The sequence below is a fragment of the Heptranchias perlo genome, chromosome 26 (assembly GCF_035084215.1).
Source record: "Heptranchias perlo isolate sHepPer1 chromosome 26, sHepPer1.hap1, whole genome shotgun sequence".
NCBI classification, from domain to species: Eukaryota; Metazoa; Chordata; class Chondrichthyes; order Hexanchiformes; family Hexanchidae; genus Heptranchias; species Heptranchias perlo.
Genome location: NC_090350.1, coordinates 22,474,225 through 22,494,289, shown reverse-complemented (window position 1 = coordinate 22,494,289; position 20,065 = coordinate 22,474,225). Strand labels below are relative to the sequence as shown.

General features: G+C 39.4%; 1 protein-coding gene across 16 annotated transcripts in view; it reads right to left on the bottom strand.

Annotated features, from left to right (window-relative positions):
- macf1a (microtubule actin crosslinking factor 1a) overlaps nucleotides 1-20,065 on the bottom strand; it is a 523,722-nt gene that overhangs the window by 31,604 nt on the left and 472,053 nt on the right. For 15 of the 16 annotated variants that reach the window (XM_068006497.1, XM_068006495.1, XM_068006501.1 and 12 more), the window contains 13 exons: nucleotides 18,793-18,990; nucleotides 16,892-17,020; nucleotides 15,147-15,317; nucleotides 14,783-14,938; nucleotides 13,066-13,272; nucleotides 10,775-10,894; nucleotides 8,677-8,846; nucleotides 8,042-8,201; nucleotides 7,637-7,831; nucleotides 6,123-6,251; nucleotides 5,139-5,282; nucleotides 1,331-1,519; nucleotides 288-384 (listed from right to left, as the gene is read on the bottom strand). In XM_068006497.1, coding sequence (XP_067862598.1) covers nucleotides 288-384; nucleotides 1,331-1,519; nucleotides 5,139-5,282; nucleotides 6,123-6,251; nucleotides 7,637-7,831; nucleotides 8,042-8,201; nucleotides 8,677-8,846; nucleotides 10,775-10,894; nucleotides 13,066-13,272; nucleotides 14,783-14,938; nucleotides 15,147-15,317; nucleotides 16,892-17,020; nucleotides 18,793-18,990 — 2,065 coding nt within the window. Of the gene's footprint in view, nucleotides 1-287; nucleotides 385-1,330; nucleotides 1,520-5,138; nucleotides 5,283-6,122; nucleotides 6,252-7,636; nucleotides 7,832-8,041; nucleotides 8,202-8,676; nucleotides 8,847-10,774; nucleotides 10,895-12,779; nucleotides 12,867-13,065; nucleotides 13,273-14,782; nucleotides 14,939-15,146; nucleotides 15,318-16,891; nucleotides 17,021-18,792; nucleotides 18,991-20,065 lie in introns of those variants that run through there. The other variant, XM_068006507.1, reaches the window with a different exon arrangement.

Below are 20,065 nucleotides of genomic sequence, written 5' to 3'. Positions count from 1 at the left end.
TCATAGCTCACTTAAATGTATCTTTACAAATCAAAATTAAACCAAGAGGATATACTGAAAAGAATAATTCTTAAAGTAAAAATGGCAAAGCTATCCAAAGATCACTTCTTCATTCTTGACTATACCATAGATAAGAGATCATACAGCACTCAGTAGTTACTCATCAAACATTGCACCTATTCATTTTGTAAATTGTGACCAAATCCCTAATTATAGTTTTCAGGGGACCTTTTCCTGTATGTTTGATCTGTTCTCTATTACCCTTCCATTGAATGAAAGAGGCTTACTTCCTCGCATGTGGGATGGTTCTGCTGCTTTCCGCTTGTATGTTTTTGTTACTTTATCCACATCTGGCTGTTTCCGTGTCATTTCTTCCATGAAAGACTGAGGAAAAAAAGATAAAATTTAAACAGGAAAGTGAACAGTCAACAATAGTTAAAAATACTTGATGCTAATTACTTTTATTTAGTCTAAGCAGTATGTTTAATGAAAATATCATCAACAGTACGTGCTTCCATTCAGCAAATGGGAAAATATAGCGCTCATCTTTCCAAGACATCATTGAAAAAATCAGTATCTGATAATCAGGGTAGGTTTGTGTGTTATGGTACTGGACAGAGGCCATGAGTTCAAATCCTACCATGGCTTGTCATGAAATTGAATTCAATAAATGTGGTAATTTATGGGCTGGCACCAGAAAATGACCATAAAAGTTGTCATTTTGTCGTAAAAGCCAAACTGGTTCACTAATGTCTTTCAAGAAAAGAACCTGCCACGCCTACTGAGTCTGGCCTAGACTCGACTCCAGTCCCACACAATGTGATTAACTCTTAAAGCCTTCAGGGCTACTGGGAAGGGCAATAAATGTCAGCTACATCCCAAGAACAAATTTTTAAAAAGGTAATGTTGGGATTTCAGTGCACGAAGTTAACTAGTTCTTCTCAGGCACTATATCAATCCAGCTGGTTCTAGTTAGTAAGTTTATTTCATGGAGCACCTCATTTAATTAACCGCTGGATCATAGAAAACAAGCACAAAGTTCAAATTTTGAAAAATTGATTTGGACATTCCATAATTACTTTAAATTTATGGTTTATGCTGTACACCATGATTTGTGCATAGTAAATCACTGCACCTACTAAATGTGCTGAATTCCAGGTTTTAAAGCTATTCACTCAACTATATTTGTTTTATTTCTAACTGTTTTCAAATGAATTAATTGCTGAGCTAGAAATGTACGAGCTAATAACCTCTTTGTTGTACAGCAGTTCTAAGAAACAATTTTGTCAATATATTTGTTGCTTGCCCGAAGCATAAGCTTTGTGTTTACCTGGTGCTCTGTGATGAGTGTTTTGACCTGTTCAATGTCCTTTGGCATAGACTCTTGATCCCTCTGTACAAGTGCAGTTTCAGCCCACTGTAACCAGGCCAACAACTCATCCAACAATTCAGCATTGGTGACCAACTCAGACAATGCAGTTGCCAACCTTTGTTGGTGCTGTTTTGCCCACGTCAGTACCTAGATGTAAAATAACAAAAAGAGAACTTTAAATGTTTCTTTTTTTTGCTCTGTGATGAGCATAAAGATCTACAGGTAGGTCTTGATTTTGAAGAGGTCAGCTTCTTGCCAAAGCTTGCTTTCAGAATATTGAACACTTGAAATTTCTAGACAATACCGTTGCCAAATATTGTATCATTAAAAAAATATATGGAGCTTGAGAAGCTGTAAGAACACTATGTACAGCATTTAAAATGATTAAATGAATGCTGCTATCAAATCTGACTATGAGGTGCAATTCCAATCCAGAAGTCCAAGCATATTTTCTCTTTCATAGAATCATAGAATCATAGAAGTTACAACATGGAAACAGGCCCTTCGGCCCAACATGTCCATGTCGCCCAGTTTATACCACTAAGCTAGTCCCAATTGCCTGCACTTGGCCCATATCCCTCTATACCCATCTTACCCATGTAACTGTCCAAATGCTTTTTAAAAGACAAAATTGTACCCGCCTCTACTACTGCCTCTGGCAGCTCGTTCCAGACACTCACCACCCTTTGAGTGAAAAAATTGCCCCTCTGGACCCCTTTGTATCTCTCCCCTCTCACCTTAAATCTATGCCCCCTCGTTATAGACTCCCCTACCTTTGGGAAAAGATTTTGACTATCGACCTTATCTATGCCCCTCATTATTTTATAGACTTCTATAAGATCACCCCTTAACCTCCTACTCTCCAGGGAAAAAAGTCTCAGTCTGTCTAACCTCTCCCTGTAAGTCAAACCATCAAGTCCCGGTAGCATCCTAGTAAATCTTTTCTGCACTCTTTCTAGTTTAATAATATCCTTTCTATAATAGGGTGACCAGAACTGTACACAGTACTCCAAGTGCGGCCTCACCAATGCCCCGTACAACTTCAACAAGACATCCCAACTCCTGCATTCAATGTTCTGACCAATGAAACCAAGCATGCCGAATGCCTTCTTCACCACCCTATCCACCTGTGACTCCACTTTCAAGGAGCTATGAATCTGTACTCCTAGATCTCTTTGTTCTATAACTCTCCCCAACGCCCTACCATTAACGGAGTAGGTCCTGGCCCGATTCGATCTACCAAAATGCATCACCTCACATTTATCTAAATTAAACTCCATCTGCCATTCATTGGCCCACTGGCCCAATTGATCAAGATCCCGTTGCAATCCCAGATAACCTTCTTCACTGTCCACAATGCCACCAATCTTGGTGTCATCTGCAAACTTACTAACCATGCCTCCTAAATTCTCATCCAAATCATTAATATAAATAACAAATAACAGCGGACCCAGCACGATCCCTGAGGCACACCGCTGGACACAGGCATCCAGTTTGAAAAACAACCCTCTACAACCACCCTCTGTCTTCTGTCGTCAATCCAATTTTGTATCCAATTGGCTACCTCACCTTGGATCCCATGAGATTTAACCTTACGTAAGAATCTTTTACGGACAGGATAAGCAATGAGAAACGATAGCATATGATTTATATGTTCATGGGGTGACCAACTATAAACATAAGCATCTCATCATCTATTCTATTTAAACCATATTATGGGCGTAGTCACAGGTGATCCTTGGTGGGTAACAGCTCATCCAATTAGCACCTAAGCACCTAAGCTCGCCCAAACCTGAGCCTGTGTGAATGCCTAGATCGGGCTCCTGCTGTCCGAGACCAAGGGGTGGACTGCCATCTCTCCGCCAGCCCGGTCCTTGGGATATTTCCAGCTTCTCATTTTTGTCAATCGTGCTGTCAGACCAGTTCGGGCGGTTGGCTTGGACCAGATGACCCGATATTGGCCCCACTCCAGACTCAATACAGTCGGCGACCAGCGTCGAGATCCCCTCCTTCAACGTGGCGATGTTAATCTGCTGATCCCGCTGAGTCCTTCTCGTTGCTCCACAGGACCAAGAAGCAGAGGGCCGAGCTGAAACTACAAGCTGAGCTGCCCTTGTACCACTCGGGCCATCCACCATAAGTTGGGGCCTAAATTTTTGTTCCTAGCTGTGCCATTGAACCATACATTGGGTCGCAGAAAATTATGATAAAAATCATAATTAGGTGTAGCTATTAATTTTAAATATAAACTGAAAAGATGTGCAACTTATGTAAGTGTCACTGGGAACCTTTTGTTCTCCCTCACAATGCAATCTGCTCTCAGTGATGACATCAACTTCATAGAATAGAAGAGACTTTTCATGTTGATAATCATCACTTGTGATATAATGAATACCTTATAATGCATAATTAACTATAAGGTTATATCTTATAAGACAGGATTAACCATTTTGTTAAACACTTGGAATGAAAGTCCAACAGCCTTGGAACAGAGACACTGCTATAATACACAATCACATAATAAACTGTGCAAAGGGAAAGGGAGAAAAATAATAGCTTAACAGTAAGGTTCCCTCGTCCTATAAACCTCATTTGTCATGCATTTAACCTAGAGGAGATAACTTTCAAAGCTGAGACATCTTTGCAATGACTTTCGCTGCTTCTCACATACTGGTCACATAATTCTCTAGGAAAGACTGTGGTGTAATTGTAAGTATACAACTTCAGCTTCCTGACTAATCAGTGTACAGAATAGGAATAAAATGCAGCTGAGACATGAGCTGATTTTCTGAGGTTCAGCAAGTAGCAAGGAGCCTAGCTCAGCTGGAAAAAAAAATGTCTGCTTGATCTATTTGCAGGGCACTCAGTTTTCCGATGGGCAATTTGGGGACCGAAAATGAGACTGTGCACCTGGCATGCATGGGCCTCATTTCAATATTAAAACTGAGATTTCATTTGAAATGTTCTGATTTTGGTTGAGATCTGTCCACACAGCATACACATTGCTCAAATAAACTGGGCACATGACAGCCCTGAGACATGTCCTGAAGTCAAATTTTCTGTAACCACTACAACTTCCTCAAAAATGGCGAGCTTTTGCTCCTTAAGAGCTGCTGCCTCACCGGATTGTCCAGTCAAGTGGTCTACAGGCAAACTAGTCACTTGCCAGTAGCCTATCCAAATTAGGTGAAGGGACTCCCATCAGAAAATGGCCAGCTCAACTGCCTTTTTTGCTGGACTTGGAAAATTGGGGCTGCAGACTATTCATTCTCTATTCCCAGCTAGGGGTTCATGTCAACTGTGACCAGAGCTGCTGGAAAGAAAAACAGCCAAGCAGAAACAGGCTCTTCAGTACAATTAAAAAACAAAACTTGATATTAAATTCTACAGCGAGACGCAATCTTGTACTTCACTTGGATTCATCCTTTGTGTAATTTTGCCCGACCTTCTTTCCCAGTTTACACTAGAATTCCACATTATCTTCTTCAGATTAATCCAGCACACTAAGGTGTCCATGAAATCCATCAATGATCCGTGATCAGTAAGAGACTACAGATATCTTTCTGTCCTCACAGATTAGTTGTTCAAGACTAACAAATTCATCCTCTGGGGGTAATGTTAGAAAAAAATGTCAATCTAGGATTTAAACACGTAGATGTAGCAGTGTAACTAATAGACTACCATTCAGGTATCTTAATCTCATTTTATGTAATTTTTTTTCCACTACTCTGATCTCATCATCTGTTTCGTTCCCTCTCCCACTTACTTCTTCAAAGCGGGCTCGGATAATTGTGATCCAGTGTTTGACAGTGGTGACACAGTCTGGGTGGCACACTGCCAGAATGGCCTCTCCCATTCCAGCTGCTTTATTTACATCTACACGCTTCTCCTCCACTTTCTTCATGAATTCCTGCAACATCCAATTAAGGAAAAATTAGCAGCACAATACTTGATTTTTTTTTAAAAGGACACTAGATTCAAGGAAAAATACCTGGTAACAGATACAATGACATAACTTGCGTCAAATGCAACATCTTATTGCTTACACACGATGACGTGCCCAAAAACATTGTAACTAAAATATTTTCCGAACACTTTTGTACATAGACAGTGTCCTGCCAAAAAGACACACCATATATATTAATAAATACCTTTTAATTTAGCTTATTTTAAATCAAATGATAAGTTTTATCATATAATAATTTTGAACACAAAAAAAATACAAGGAAGATAACCTTTAAACTACACTTTTAAACATCCATGGCTTTTCTAAAGTAATACAGGGCTGCATTTATACAGCAAATTTACTGAGATTCGATATATAGCAAACCATTAAGAATTAATTGCACATGGCATATTTAACTAAATACTTTGCTGCGTGTTTGGTGCCAATTGTACAATGCTATTTCTCTAGAGCTATCTAAAACAGAGCATTTTTAACCTTTATTTCCAGGAACATTCCAAGGCATTCTCTTCATTTCTGTAAATTCTAGGATTTTCAGCAAATCTGTCTCATTATTGTGTAGCTTTTAATGTTGAAGCTCTCAAATTTAATATTTTAGAGTCTGATTATAAACAAACTATTTAATTTTTTTGTCTTTAAAATGGAACTTGGTCAAACAAAAAGGTCAAATGCACATATTTCATGTTGAAGGTGGTTCTATGGATTAATATTCAGCCCACTTCTATTAAATACACTGGACTTCTTAATACAAAGAAACTCATTTCACCATTCAACTGGGCGACTTACCTTGTGTAAATCTATCAAGCACTGCAGAGCCTCTACATCATCTGGTAGAACCCCTCGGAATCGAAGAGACTGCTCTGCCTCAGAAAGCCACTCCAGGAGGACATGGACAGCATTACGGAATTCCTCTGCCTGTGGCAGAATTCAATAATGGTGATTAATATCACATAAATCAGTTTTTTTCAGACATTTAAAGTAGAATGTTAGAATTAAATAGTAATTAGATTAATCTTTCAAAAAATTTCCACACACATAAAAAATATAATCAAGTTTTAATTTGCAATTAAATTGACCCTTCACATTATTTTGGAATGGTGGTGAGAAAGGAGGGTTGTAGATCATGGGCTCTACAGAACTATACATGACTATGACACATAGAAGTAATTGATTTTGATACAGATTTCTTGTCATGTTTCCCACCTTCCCATCCAACTTTCATTTGAGGGCAAATCCAAATTATGAATCAAAACTCTTTTCTTAATGGCGAGAGACTAGGAACTGCGGAGGAGCAGAGGGATATAGGTGTCCATGTACGCAAATCACTAAAATGCTAGTGCACTGGTACAAAAAGTAATCAAAAAGGCTAATGGAATCTTGGCCTCTATCTCAAGGGAGCTGAAATACAGAGGGGTGGAAGTTATGCTTCAGTTGTACAGAGCCTTGGTCAGACCCCATTTGGGGTACACAATTTTGGGCACCGAATCTCAGGAGGGGGTACAGTGCAGATTCACCAGAATTATACCAGGGCTTAAAGGGTTAAATTACGAGGCCAGGTTGCATACACTTGGCTTGTACTTACGAGTTTAGACAGTTGAGGGGCAATCTAAGTGAGGTGTTTAAAATGATGAAGGGATTCGATAGGTTACATACAGTGAAACTATTTTCTCTGGTGGAGGAATCCAGAACAAGGGGGCACAATCTTAAAATTAGAGCTAGGTCATCCTGAAGTGAGTTCAGGAAGCATTTTTTCACACAAAGGGTAGTGGAAATCTGGAACACTCTTCCCCAAAAGGCTGTGGATGCTGGGTCAAATGAAATTTTCAAGACTGAGATTGATAGATTTTTGTTAGGCAAGGGTATCCAAGGATATGGATCAAAGGCAGGTAAATGGAGTTGAGGTACAGATCAGCTATGATTTGAATGAATGATGGAATAGGCTCGAAGGACTGACTGGCCTACTCCTGTTCCTATAACACAAAGTTAGTGTAGTTGGAAAATTATTGATAATACACTGCATCATGCATGGTGGGACATTTTGCTGGTGACATGCTGGTTGCAGATAAACTTAAGTTGATATGCATTACAAGAAGTGGTGGTCCTGCTATTGATCTTATTGCAGCTGTTGTATCATAATCTCTACTATTGATAACAAACTACATCACTGCAAAATTGGGAGGGTTATCAGCGCAGTGCCACCATAGTATAACTGAAATAGGCAGTTACTTTGTGCTTCCTTCACTCGGTTATTAAGTTGCAACAAATTCTGAATATCATTAAAAACCATCAGGTGTTCTCACCTGCTTAAGTGCCTGCTCAAGTCGCGTCTGTTTAGAGACAGAGAGTTTGCAGATTATGTCCCACTTTATGCTCAGTTCCTGCAGCTGAACTTTCACCCAGGTTGTATCATCGCGACTGTTCTCAATCAATTCACGAGCTGACCGTTTCAGCACCTGTACACTACTGGTGCGCTTACCAAGTTCTTTCTGGAAAACCTACAAGAAAAAAGAAATGTTTCAGTGTGTAAAATTTACTGATATGAAGTAGAACTTAAGAAACTTCTGTTTCTGTAAAGTTTTCAGCGCAAACTAAAAACTAACTTTTCATGGAAATGTATAGCCATATAGGACTTTCAGTTAGCTGTTAATATTTCAGTGAGGCTATGTAAGACTGAATGTAATGGCTTCTTAACAATAATAATCTACCTTGTGAGCATCCATCAAGTTCATCACCAGATCTAGATCGCCATGGACAGGCTGATCCTCAGCTAACTGTGGCTCGACCTTGTACAGCCAGTCAACCAGAGCCTGGAGTGCATCGGTAAACTGTCCTGAAAACAGAAGGGCCTCCTCCAACTTGTGCTGCCTAAATAGGACCGGAACATTAACAATCCTTAGTATTTGGTAAAGCTACACCCTCTAAATATTATGCTTAAAGGTGTGAAACAAGAGCCTGTAGGCAAATAAAATGGATATAGTTTATCAGCAAATAACCTTCATTTTTAAGAAGTGACTAAATCTATTTTTTGCTTACAATGTCTGATGTAATATCATGCATCATCTATCCAAAATAAGGCTGCAGAGAGTTGCTACTAAATATTTAGTCTAATTGAAAAAGCACTCTATTTCTATATACAGAAGATTATTTCATTTCACAGCAAGTAAGTTAAAACCAGTTTACTTGTGACAGTAAATCCAATTAAAGCAACTTTGTCAGTTCTTAAGCAGCTAATCATTACTAAATACACAAATATATGGCAATGGTTTATCATTTTCTTGGCTAGAAAATCTCACTTGATCCTAGACAATAATATGCTAAAACCTTAATTGTTCTCACTCACCTCTCTACAGATTTGCCACAGACAGTGTCCCATTTATCTCGCACTTCTCCCAGCAGATTATCCAATTTCTGACTATCATCTGCAAGTGAGGCCTTATCTTTCATAGAGCGGCCCATTCGGATTGTGGTGTCGTACACCGGCTGTTTCCCACCCAGAGTTTTTTGGAAGTCCTAGTTTAAATTTAAAAAAAAAGCACAGCAACATTTGAAATACAAGAGCACAGACTGTACGTCTCTGAGCAACACATCAGATCTCGATTTGGCAATCATCAGTTTGGTCATTAAAGTATACACATTTTTGAGTTGATGCCTAAAATGTTTATTTAATTGCCATTGGGACGTTTCAACTCAGTTTACTTGTGATACGCCACATGATTTGGCTCCAACTTTTGTAACCGAATTCGCAAAATTGTATTTGTATGATCTTAAAGCTTCGAAACAATATTAATTTGAGGCCTGCACATCTGTGGGCAATATTTAAACTGCTCATTCGCAAAGAGTTTTATTTAACCACATGTTTCAGAAACCAGGATTGGTTTCTCATTCAGAAACACTATACAGATTTAGTTACAGTTGCAGTTTGATGAATTTAACCCTTTTGCCTGCATTGAGTTCAGACCAAAATGCCCCCAGGTTGGCACAAACCTTGCACTCATTTTCTTTCTGGTTTCACACAATAAACACAAATTTCACATTTATAAAACATGAATAAATGTCAACTATGCAATTCCAGAGCCACTTCTAACAGATATTTAAAAAAATTGCGTCCACTAAGAAGCAAACTGCAAACATAAGCTCGCGTCAGTTAACAGTGCACTGTAGTGCTGCGTACTCGGGTAAAAACGCTCTAGATTTTCCACCAATTGTCTATGAATGGGTGAAAATCAGGCCAATTTATGTCCAACTATTATTTTGCTTATAGTTGCAAATGGGAGGCAAACTGCTAGTTCCGTGTTTATTTGGCCCATCTGTTCCCATTTGCAACAGACACTGTAAATTGAAATACTATAATTTGGACTAAATGGCATACATTTTTCTGGTGGGATTTGCTAACACCAAATTCTCTAAGCATTAGATATTATTCCCATCAATATGAACTCTGGCAAACTAAAGTCAAATTGTGAAGTGAAAAAAACATGGCTGCTGCCAGTTCACAGTCTGGGTGGTTTTAATCACTTAGTTATTTGGGCTGTATTTTCAGGTGATTTTGAAATTGAGAGGAGAAATATAATTTACAAAATAGATATCAGTACCTAACAACCATGGAGGAGGGATATTAGTACATGCAGACATATTAACAATACGTTTAAAAAAAATCGCTGTATCTCACTTTGAGTAACAAAAAAATGAATTATGTAAAAGAATTAAGATTTTGTTCTCTTTCAACTTTGCTTTAATTTAAATGACTTGCTATTAGTCATCCTTATTGGTTGTGTTTACCTGTCTGAACTGGGTGGTATGGTACCAAACCATAAGAGACCAAGAAGGTCCCTGGTATGAGCTAAATTAGACAATCTTAAACACTTGTAAACAATTTTACAACACCAAGTTATAGTCCAACAAATTTATTTTAAATTCCACAAGCTTTCGGAGGCTTCCTCCTTCCTCAGGTGAACGGTGTGGAAAAATCTTAAACACGACAGAGCTTTTTTTAAAAATTTGTTCATGGGATGTGGGCGTCGCTGATGAGGCCAGCATTTATTGCCCATCCCTAGCTGAGGGAGTTAAAACTCAGCTGGTTCATGAGGAGGTTGTGAAAAACAAATTAGCAAGGGATCCTGCTCCTGATTGTTACTCAGCGACCCCTTCCAAAGTAAGTATGTGTAGACATCAGGCAGCAGGATTGGACTCAGCCGTGCTGGTCCCTGTGGTGGAATAGCTTGCCTAAGATTAGGCAAGAAGAGTGGCCACCTCGTTAAGGCACTGGAGAGCTGAAGTTGCCTGTGTAAAAGTACACCAGCAAGAGTCACCATCCTCAACAAAGGAGAGGCAAGGGGAAACATTTGGAGGTTGCAATGTAACATCGATGTAAGTTGCGCTTTGAACCATAAAAAAAAAATCAGATTCCATTTTATGGAATGGAGCATCAAATTTCTTACCTTGTGCTTTGAAAGCTGCAATTTGATTTTATCGGGATCATTGGAAATTTCTAGATCAGTGTCCAGATTGTTTTCCGCCTCCTCCAGCCAGTCAATCAACTTTTTCCAGGCTTCATAGAACTGAGGTTATAAAAACACAATACTCTGAAAAACTCTCATGGATCAAAATCAAAATTTACATTTTAGTCAAGAAACTGCAGAAGAACCCATTTGCCTTGCATCATCACAAAATACTTGCACCATTAAAATAGATGGAAATAAGGATTCCGTGGAGCTATGTAAATTAAATTATTTCAAAAACTAAAAGGTGGAAAAAAAATTGGCAGGAAACTAATGGGGGAAAATACCTGTCAATCTTTGCACTTAAGTTGCTCTTTATTTTGCAAAGGTTATTTTCAGTTCCAGACACATCTCAAATTGAGCAAAGAAATAAAAATGTGTACAAGTGAATTATCACTATTAATGGTTCAGTGCATATCAGCATTTTAAAATGACATAGTAATATTCCTCAAAGTATTAAGTGCCAACAAAAATAATCTCAAACAAATTGTTTTGAGCAAAGGACTCCAAACTAGAAATTACAATTTTGACTGATTCTGGCACTCAGCCTTTCTCCAGTGCAGAATCTTTACCAGTCTTAGCCAAGATAACCGTAATTTTACTGTAAGCCGAGTGCTGTCAAGGATATTTCCAAGAGAGTGGATTAGGGAGTGGTACTGACAGGACTGCTGGAGAGCTCTGCAGGGTGAAATGTTCTTCTCTCTCCCCCACTTAAGGAAGATTACATGGGAGAGAAGGCTTACAGAAACAATCACTTTTTATGATGATGTATGAATACCCATAATGCACCAAGTAAATTAATTTTTGTGCCACTCATCAAACGGCACCAAAGGTATGGTATTGAGCTTTGCCGTCTGCTAATAACAACTTTCTGCAATTTTGAGTCAGAATTAGGACTTGGGTATTTTGAAGGCATTCCTCTCATATATGCCAACTGTCAACATTTCACGCTGACAGCTAACATTCTGGTGACAGCGCTCGCTAACCAAAATCAATGCAGGCCGAGCCTCCGCCCCAGGTCCTGCTATGAAGTGATGCCCAGTACTGCACAGTGAGGATATGAATTCTCGTGAGAATAGGTGTTCCAGCCTCATTGTATGCAGTGGTTGGAGGCACTTTGTAGTAGGACTCAGGTGGGAGGGCAGATATTGGTGTTTTGGGATGATGAAGGAAAGTGCATTAACTGAGAGATGAAAGGGGTGGGAGAAGTGTGCCAAAGTTAAATTGAGAGGGGGTGGAGAAGAGTGCTAGGTTAAATAGAGGAGAGAAAGGGAGAAGAATGTCATTATGAACTGGGACGGTTGGTGGAGAGTGTGTCTCTGTGAAAGGCTGGGTAGTTGGATGGGGTACAGTCTCTGTGAACTGTAACTGAAGAGGGTATTGGGTTGGATGTGGGAGAATGTTGATGCAACTTTTGGGCAAGTGATGGTCTGGTTGATATGTTGAATGTCCAAATATCATTGTTTTTTTTATATATTGAAAAAGTGTAAATTAACCAGAATGCATCACTGTTAATGTAAAAATCCAATTGTTTCCATGAAAGCATGGTTCCCTAGGAAACCTACAAACCCCTTTTGAAGTGCATCACCAATTTTGTGCCTTCAACATTTGTATTTCCTCTTCTGGCTTTTATGTACATGTTATTTTTTCCTCCAATATAAAAGAAGGAAACTTTGGTATTCCTACAGCTTAAGTTACGATCCAAGAAGGAAGACGGAGGGAAAAGGGGAGAAAAATATTGAGACTTAAAAAAAATCAAAAATAAACCAAAGGTTAAAGCAGTAAATATGAAAGATACAGAATGGGAGAAAAGAGAGATAAGGAAAGGAAAAACATAAAAGAGACTGTGGGCCAAACTAAAACTTTTAAAGCATTTTTCTAAGAAAATTTTTTAAATGGCTTGCTTTAGTAGCTATTCAAGTAATCAAGATACTTCTGGTACCTGGGTAGCTTTATTACTGTCATATTAATGATTGCTGCATAGTGTGAGAGTTGAAAGCTTCAAATAGCCAGCCCAGGGAGCTGTGGGCATCTAAGAGTTTTGGAGAAGACAACAGAATATAAACTTTGAACGATGTGATGATTAATCAGCTATTGATTATATTATTAAAAATTTACTTTTCTCACTTGGTCTTTAACTAGTTAACCAACAAATCTTCCCAAAGGAGTGCTCTTGGTAAATAAGTCAGGAAAAAATCCAGTCCTCAAATATTCACTTTGATTCTACATACCTGCTTTGCACGTTTTCTGGCCTCGTCAAGTGCTCTTCCTCTCTCGACAGAACGCTGTACCACTTTCTCCCAGCGTGATTGCACACTGAAGAGAAGGTTCTTTATTAGAACCACATCCTGTTTCTGGCTGAGGAACTTCAGTTGATTTCCAGTTTTATCCAGGTCAATGATTTGGTCACGATGAGAATTCACTTCATTGGCAAAAATCTGGAAAAAAGTAACAGGTATTAGCTAAACCTCTACAGATAAATTAAAACTAATCTCCTCACCAGGTGTGCTTTTTGTGAGGTACTGAATTATCTTTTGCCTGCTTTTGGCACTCTCAGACCTGAATAGGGACCTCATAAGTGACGCTGCAAGTGCTCTGTCAGCGCTGCTCTGTAGCTAGTCATTAGGATGTATCTCATTGTGGCCTGGACACCATTTCCTTTTATTTTCCTTTTCTCCATGTGGGGAAACCCACAATATCACAGCTGAGATTGGGAATCGAGGGTTTGAGTCCTCATCCTAGACTCTGACACAGTATGCTGGGGACCACAACATACAGCACTACTGTACTGCTTCACTATGTGATTTTTAATATGTTACAAAGTCTCAGTTTTGACTGCAGTAAAGGCGTGTTTAAATTTATTTTTATTTGTTATTTTACTAAGAACTTTGTTAAATGGATTGTAAAATTAAACACACAGTTCAAATTCTTCACAATAGTTCTAATATTTATAAATTATTGTCTAATGTACAATGAATGTATTTTCTCAAACTATTTAGTGTAAAGAAAAACCAGGAATGCTTTGGTGTACTGACACGTTTTAAAGGATTTTGAGGTGAAGCAGTTGTCAAACCACATTTCCAGTCTACTGAATTGCTGCAGTCCTCCCATCCGCAGTATCGAGGAGTCACCCCATTCCCATCCCCAGTATCGAGGAGTCACCCCATTCCCATCCCCAGTATCGAGGAGTCACCCCATTCCCATCCCCAGTATCGAGGAGTCACCCTATTCCCATCCCCAGTATCGAGGAGTCACCCTATTCCCATCCCCAGTATCGAGCAGTCACCCCATTCCCATCCCCAGTATCGAGCAGTCACCCCAATCCCATCCCTAGTATCGAGGAGTCACCCCAATCCCATCCCTAGTATCGAGGAGTCCCCTATTCCCATCCCCATTATCGAGGAGTCACCTTATTCCCATCCCCAGTATCAAGGCAGTCACCACATCCACCGTATCGAGTAATCACCCTATTCCCATCCCCAGTATCGAGCAATCACCCATTCCCATCCCCAGCATCAAGGCAGTCACCACATCCCCAGTATCAAGCAGTTAGCCCATTCCCATCCCCATCATCAAGGCAGTCACCCCATTCCCATCCCCAGTATCAAGGCAGTCACCCCATTCCCATCCCTAGTGTCGAGTAGTCCCCCATTCCCATCCCCAGTATCAAGGCATTCACCCCATTCCCATCCCCAGTATCAAGACAGTCATCCATTCCCATCCCCAGTATCAAGGCGGTCATCCATTCCCATCCCAAGTATCGAGGCAGTCACCCCATTCCCATCCCAAAAAGTGAAATGAAGCAGCCTTGCCATTCCTAATCCCCTGGAGTGAAGCAATACCGCTTTTCCCATCCTTAATTCCCCACATGAGACTGTCTGCCATCCCTAGGTCTAATCCCCTGATGTAAGCCTCCTCTACCCAAAGTATATTCCAGAACTCCAATACCTTGTGTTCATCTATCTGGAAAAGGACTGTATCGAGTATAAGACTAGGAGGAGCTGCGATGTTCAGGCTTTGCTCTGCCTGTGTAAGCCAGTTAATGAAATCCTGCAGGGAATTCTGGAACTCTGTTGCGAGGTTGAGCGCCTCCTCTAGCTTGGTCTAAAAAGGAAAAACATAAGAAGTTCAATACAGTTCATTCAAAATCTAGAAGTGCTGAAGAGAAACATTAAATACATCAAGAACTAACACTGCTGTTCTCCATATTACAAGTCTTTGTCCTCCCACTTGGAATAACGATGGTACATTTTTTAAAAAATCATTCCTGTCCTCACACTGTTGATGCTGCTAATATTGCTGGCCCTCCTACCTTCTTTTCCTCCATCTTTGTGCTCATCAATTGCCACTTCTGTTCTAATAATGTCACACACTGTTCAGCATTAGATCCTGTAGTGTCGTCACGGCTACTCAGCAACAGCCGACCCTTCTTGTGCAGGTTCTTGTACGTCTCCTCATTAGCACAAAACTCCCTGTAGAGTTCCTAAAAAAATAGAATGCAATTTTTACAACCAGTCTATCGTTCTCTTGTTAGCATGTTCAGTGAACAGTTTCTCTTCACAAGTTTTTTTTCCTTGTTTATTTTGATTATATTTATCTGTTTACTGTAGAGAAGATCTTTTGCATTCACAGATTTTGTGAAATCACTGTATAGTTTTGCTACACATTATTTACAGCATAATACATTGGCGAACATATATAAGTCATTAGTGTCATGATAGAGCTGGTGTTTTACTTGAAAGTTTAAATGTACAGGAAAGCTGGTTCATGTCTTATGCTTTGTAATCCTTAAAAATATAAAAATCCAAGAGACTACGAGAAAGTGCACTGTGATAATTAAAAAGAAACACCTCAATGCATTTGAATAAAATTCCACAGTCCACTATTTTAATGAAATAAAACAGTAGATAGAAGGATTTCATACAATGGTAATAACATTAATATTGCACATCACAATTTCAACCCCAAAAGTTTTAGAACTTTGGCTATTGTGCATTAATATGGGTGGTTCAAGTTTACATTTAACATTGTTTTAACTTTTTGGTATGACATGGATGAGTCCATGTGTTCTTTGGATCTTGAGGAGGAACTCAATGCAATTTGTAAAATTAGCAATAGGTACACTCTGCCACACGGTGATGGGATGATTGTCTGCACCATGATCTCTTGGAGAGTTCCCAGGATCAGGCTGGAAGGGGGAAAAAAATTGACTGGCACTACTCTAGAGCACATCATAGTGACCAGTTGCAGAGGGGCATTGGTAAAAGCTTGCTCAGGGAAAAGTACTATAAATGAGAGATATAAACTGGAAGACTAATGTATGAATCACAGTTGATTTTTTCAATGAATTTTTTTGCCAAATGCTCTGGTGCATGAGCTGGTCAGCTTGTAGCTGGGGTAAGCCCCTCCTTAATTCTGGTTGAAGCATCTTTGTGGGTTGTCTTGTCATATGAGGCTTATTTCTTAAATATTTGAGGAGTCTAAAGCCTTGAATTGTTAAATCAGGATTTAGACAGCCATTTTGGGTGGTGTGCCTGTGAGATCTAGATTAACAGTGTAGGACTGTGCCCATTTAAGATTTATCTCCTGCATGGCCAACTACTTTTTAAAACAAGTTTTTAATGGCAGCCATTAATTGAGACGAATGTTCATGATATTCTCAAACCTAATGCTGGAGGACATGACAAGTCTAATTCTGTTACTGTGAACTTGCTTTTGAATTTCCTTTTTGTGATTTGATCTATTTCGCCTCCCCCTTTTCTGCTTTTAGTGAGCTACATTTCCCACCACAAGGGGAGTTACATGAAATATATTGAATTTTTGGTTAGAATGCACGCATTTCATGTTGGATGTAGACAGAGATTGCAGCACACACATAAAATGCCACTAAATGACTGGAAAAAAGACAGCATTGGAACTTATACAGACTACATATGGATACTTTAAATAAAGGTATTTGAAAAGAAAAAGTCCAGTTATACTCCATCAAATGGAAACAATAAAGGACATTGTTTTGTTAAATCATTTGGTTTTGAAGGAGATAACTAAACTAGTTACCAAATGTGCGTTGAGTTGTTCCCGGGCTGTCTCAGGTAAACCTCCAGTGGATTTAGATGCTGCCAACTGATTCTCAAGTCGGCGTAACCACTGCAAAAATTCCTCAATCTCTCCATGAAATCCTTCAGCCTACAAAAGAAGAGGCATTGTTCAGAAAAAGTAGCAGTTGACTGATAAAGGTCGCTAATGTCTGTTCATAATGCAGAAATTTAAACATCAATGACAGCAGAATTCAGTAGATGAAAGTACCATGGGAGAAGGATTCAGTTATACCAGAAATAGCTGCTTTGTGTTATTTAATCTGTACTGAAATACAAATTTAAGATTAATTCCAATTAGATCAGAACTTAAGTAATCACACTGTGTTGCTATTTTTAGTGATTTGTGTATCTGTACCCCCAGATCCCTTTGTTCCTCTACCCCATTTAGACTCTTGTTTTCCAAGGAGTATATAGCCACCTCATTCTTCCTATCAAAATGCACTACCTCACACTTATCTATATTCAAATTCATTTGCCATGTCGGACTCAGATTAGCTTCATGGTATTAAAGGGAATGGAGCTGTATGGAGAGAAAGGGGCAAGGGACAGAAAACAAAGAGTACAGGTGAATGAACATCTTTCAGATTGGTCGGTATTGGTGAGCCTGCACCTGTGCTGCAACCTGTTTTATTTCCTATTTACATAAATTATTTGGATATAGGCATAAAAGGAATGATGTTGAAGTTTGCTGTTAATACCAAATCAGAGGACATGGCAAACTGTGGGGAACAATGCAGAATACAGACAGGTTAGTAGAATGGGCAGATAGATGGCTGATATAGTGCAATGCAGAGAACTATTCAGCAGTACATTTTGGAAGAAACAATTGAAGTATATCCTAAGCTGCAAAATTCTTAACAGAGTGGAGAAACAGAGAGATCTAAGGGTACAGATACACAGATCTTTAAAAGTTGCCATTGAAGATCCAAAAAAAAGCTAATGTGATTCTGGGTTTTAAATATAGGAACACTGAATACAAAATCAGAAATTATGTTAACATTGTAGAAGACAATGGTTAGGCCACAGTTGCCAATTCCAGGTACCCCGTTACAGTACACATATTAGAGTCATGGAAAGGGTGCAAATATTGACTAGAATGATAACAGAAATTAGAGGTTTGTCATGAAAGAATGCTGGAAAATTTGGGATTTTTCACTGAAACAGAGCCAGTTAAGGAAGGATCTAACAGAGGTTTTCAAAATTATGAAGAGTTTTAAGAGGGTAAATAATGAAAGAATGGTGAGTGGTGAACCAGTGACAATGGGACATAAACTCAGGATTACTGGAAGAAAGAAGGGGAAGTTATAAGAATTCTTTTCAGAAAAGGCTTTTAAGAAGATGGAATGCTTTACCATAAGTGGCTGTTGAGGCAAAGACTATAACACCTTTTAAAAGAGAATTGGATAAGTATTTGAAAAGCAAGAGTACAAAAAGAATATGAGGGAGGGCAAGGAAATGGGATTACAGCAGAGTAGACCAGCTAATCTGTCACTGGAATTATGGGCCAAATGACTCCTTCTGTGTTGTAATTTCTAGGATTCATGCTGAATCAACAGATTTTGATGAGAGAAGCTTACAGGTTGACCTACAGTCAGAAATTCGCAAGTACCTAGCAATCTGCCAACTTCTCCGATCCATACCAATTAACTTGTAATTGGCCTCAGGATGAATACAGAGGGCAATTAAAGGTTAAATGCAGCAGCACCATAACAAAATATATTCTGCATTACCTGGTTATTATAAGACAGCATCATAAGATTTACCATAAGCAGTGCCATGTGAAATCTGCTGGTAACTTGTCTTTGCCTAATGCAAGTCTTAAAAACCAGTGTTACCCTGCATCCTCCTCTCATTGCATACCTGCTGCAGAGCAGCTTCCAGTTGCTGCTCTCTCCCTTCAGTTTTCTGAAGCAGTGATTGCCAGCTCTGATTCAATTTATCCAGTCGATGTTTTAGGTTACTGGCATCCTCCCCAGCACTCGACTCCAGAAGCGCATTCCCAGCTTTATTAACAGTGTCGACTGTTGACTTGTGAGCAAGGACATCATTCTTCAGGACCTGTGGGGAGTTAAAGTTCCATTTACTGAAATGTGCACACACAAGTTACCTACATCTAACAACCCTAAATAAAAACAGTAATTGCTGGAAATACATAGCAGGTTCTCAGCACCTGTAAAGAGAAAGCTCGACTTCTCTGGCTTTCCTCGCTAGCCTTCTGAGTTCCATCCTACACAAGCTTCAACTTGTGTAAAACTCTGCCACCTCTATCCCATCCCATACCAAGTCCAGTTTGCACCCTCTACTACAAGGTCTCATCCCTCAACACATTGCTTTTAAAATCCACACCTTCAGTACAATTTGTTTTGTGGCCTCACCACCCCCCTCCCCTCCCACACTACCTTCACAACCTCTCCCAATCCTCCAGTTTGCACCCTTACTCCTGATTCTGGCCTTCAGAATACCTCCCCCCACCCCCACTCCCTTCCTCGGCTCCACCATCGGTTATAGAATTGTCAGCCATCATATGTCCATGGATTCTTGACTCTTCCTTAAATTCCTCTCCTTATTTTATAGAAGTCTATAAAATAATGAGGGGCATAGATAAGGTCGATAGTCAAAATCTTTTCCCAAAGGTAGGGGAGTCTATAACGAGGGGGCATAGATTTAAGGTGAGAGGGGAGAGATACAAAAGGGTCCAGAGGGGCAATTTTTTCACTCAAAGGGTGGTGAGTGTCTGGAACGAGCTGCCAGAGGCAGTAGTAGAGGCGGGTACAATTTTGTCTTTTAAAAAGCATTTGGACAGTTACATGGGTAAGATGGGTATAGAGGGATATGGGCCAAGTGCAGGCAATTGGGACTAGCTTAGTGGTATAAACTGGGCGACATGGACATGTTGGGCCGAAGGGCCTGTTTCCATGTTGTAACTTCTATGATTCTATGATTTCATCTCTCCGTACTTTCAAAACTCTAAAAAGGTACATTCAGCCATTATTAATTTTTGACACTGTGCAAGATCAACTATAATATCCTACACTATACTATACACTCACTGACAGACGAGTGTGTGCAACATGGAGTGTTGAGCTCATACAGCTCTATGCTGGATCTTAAAACACAAAAAAAAATTAAAATT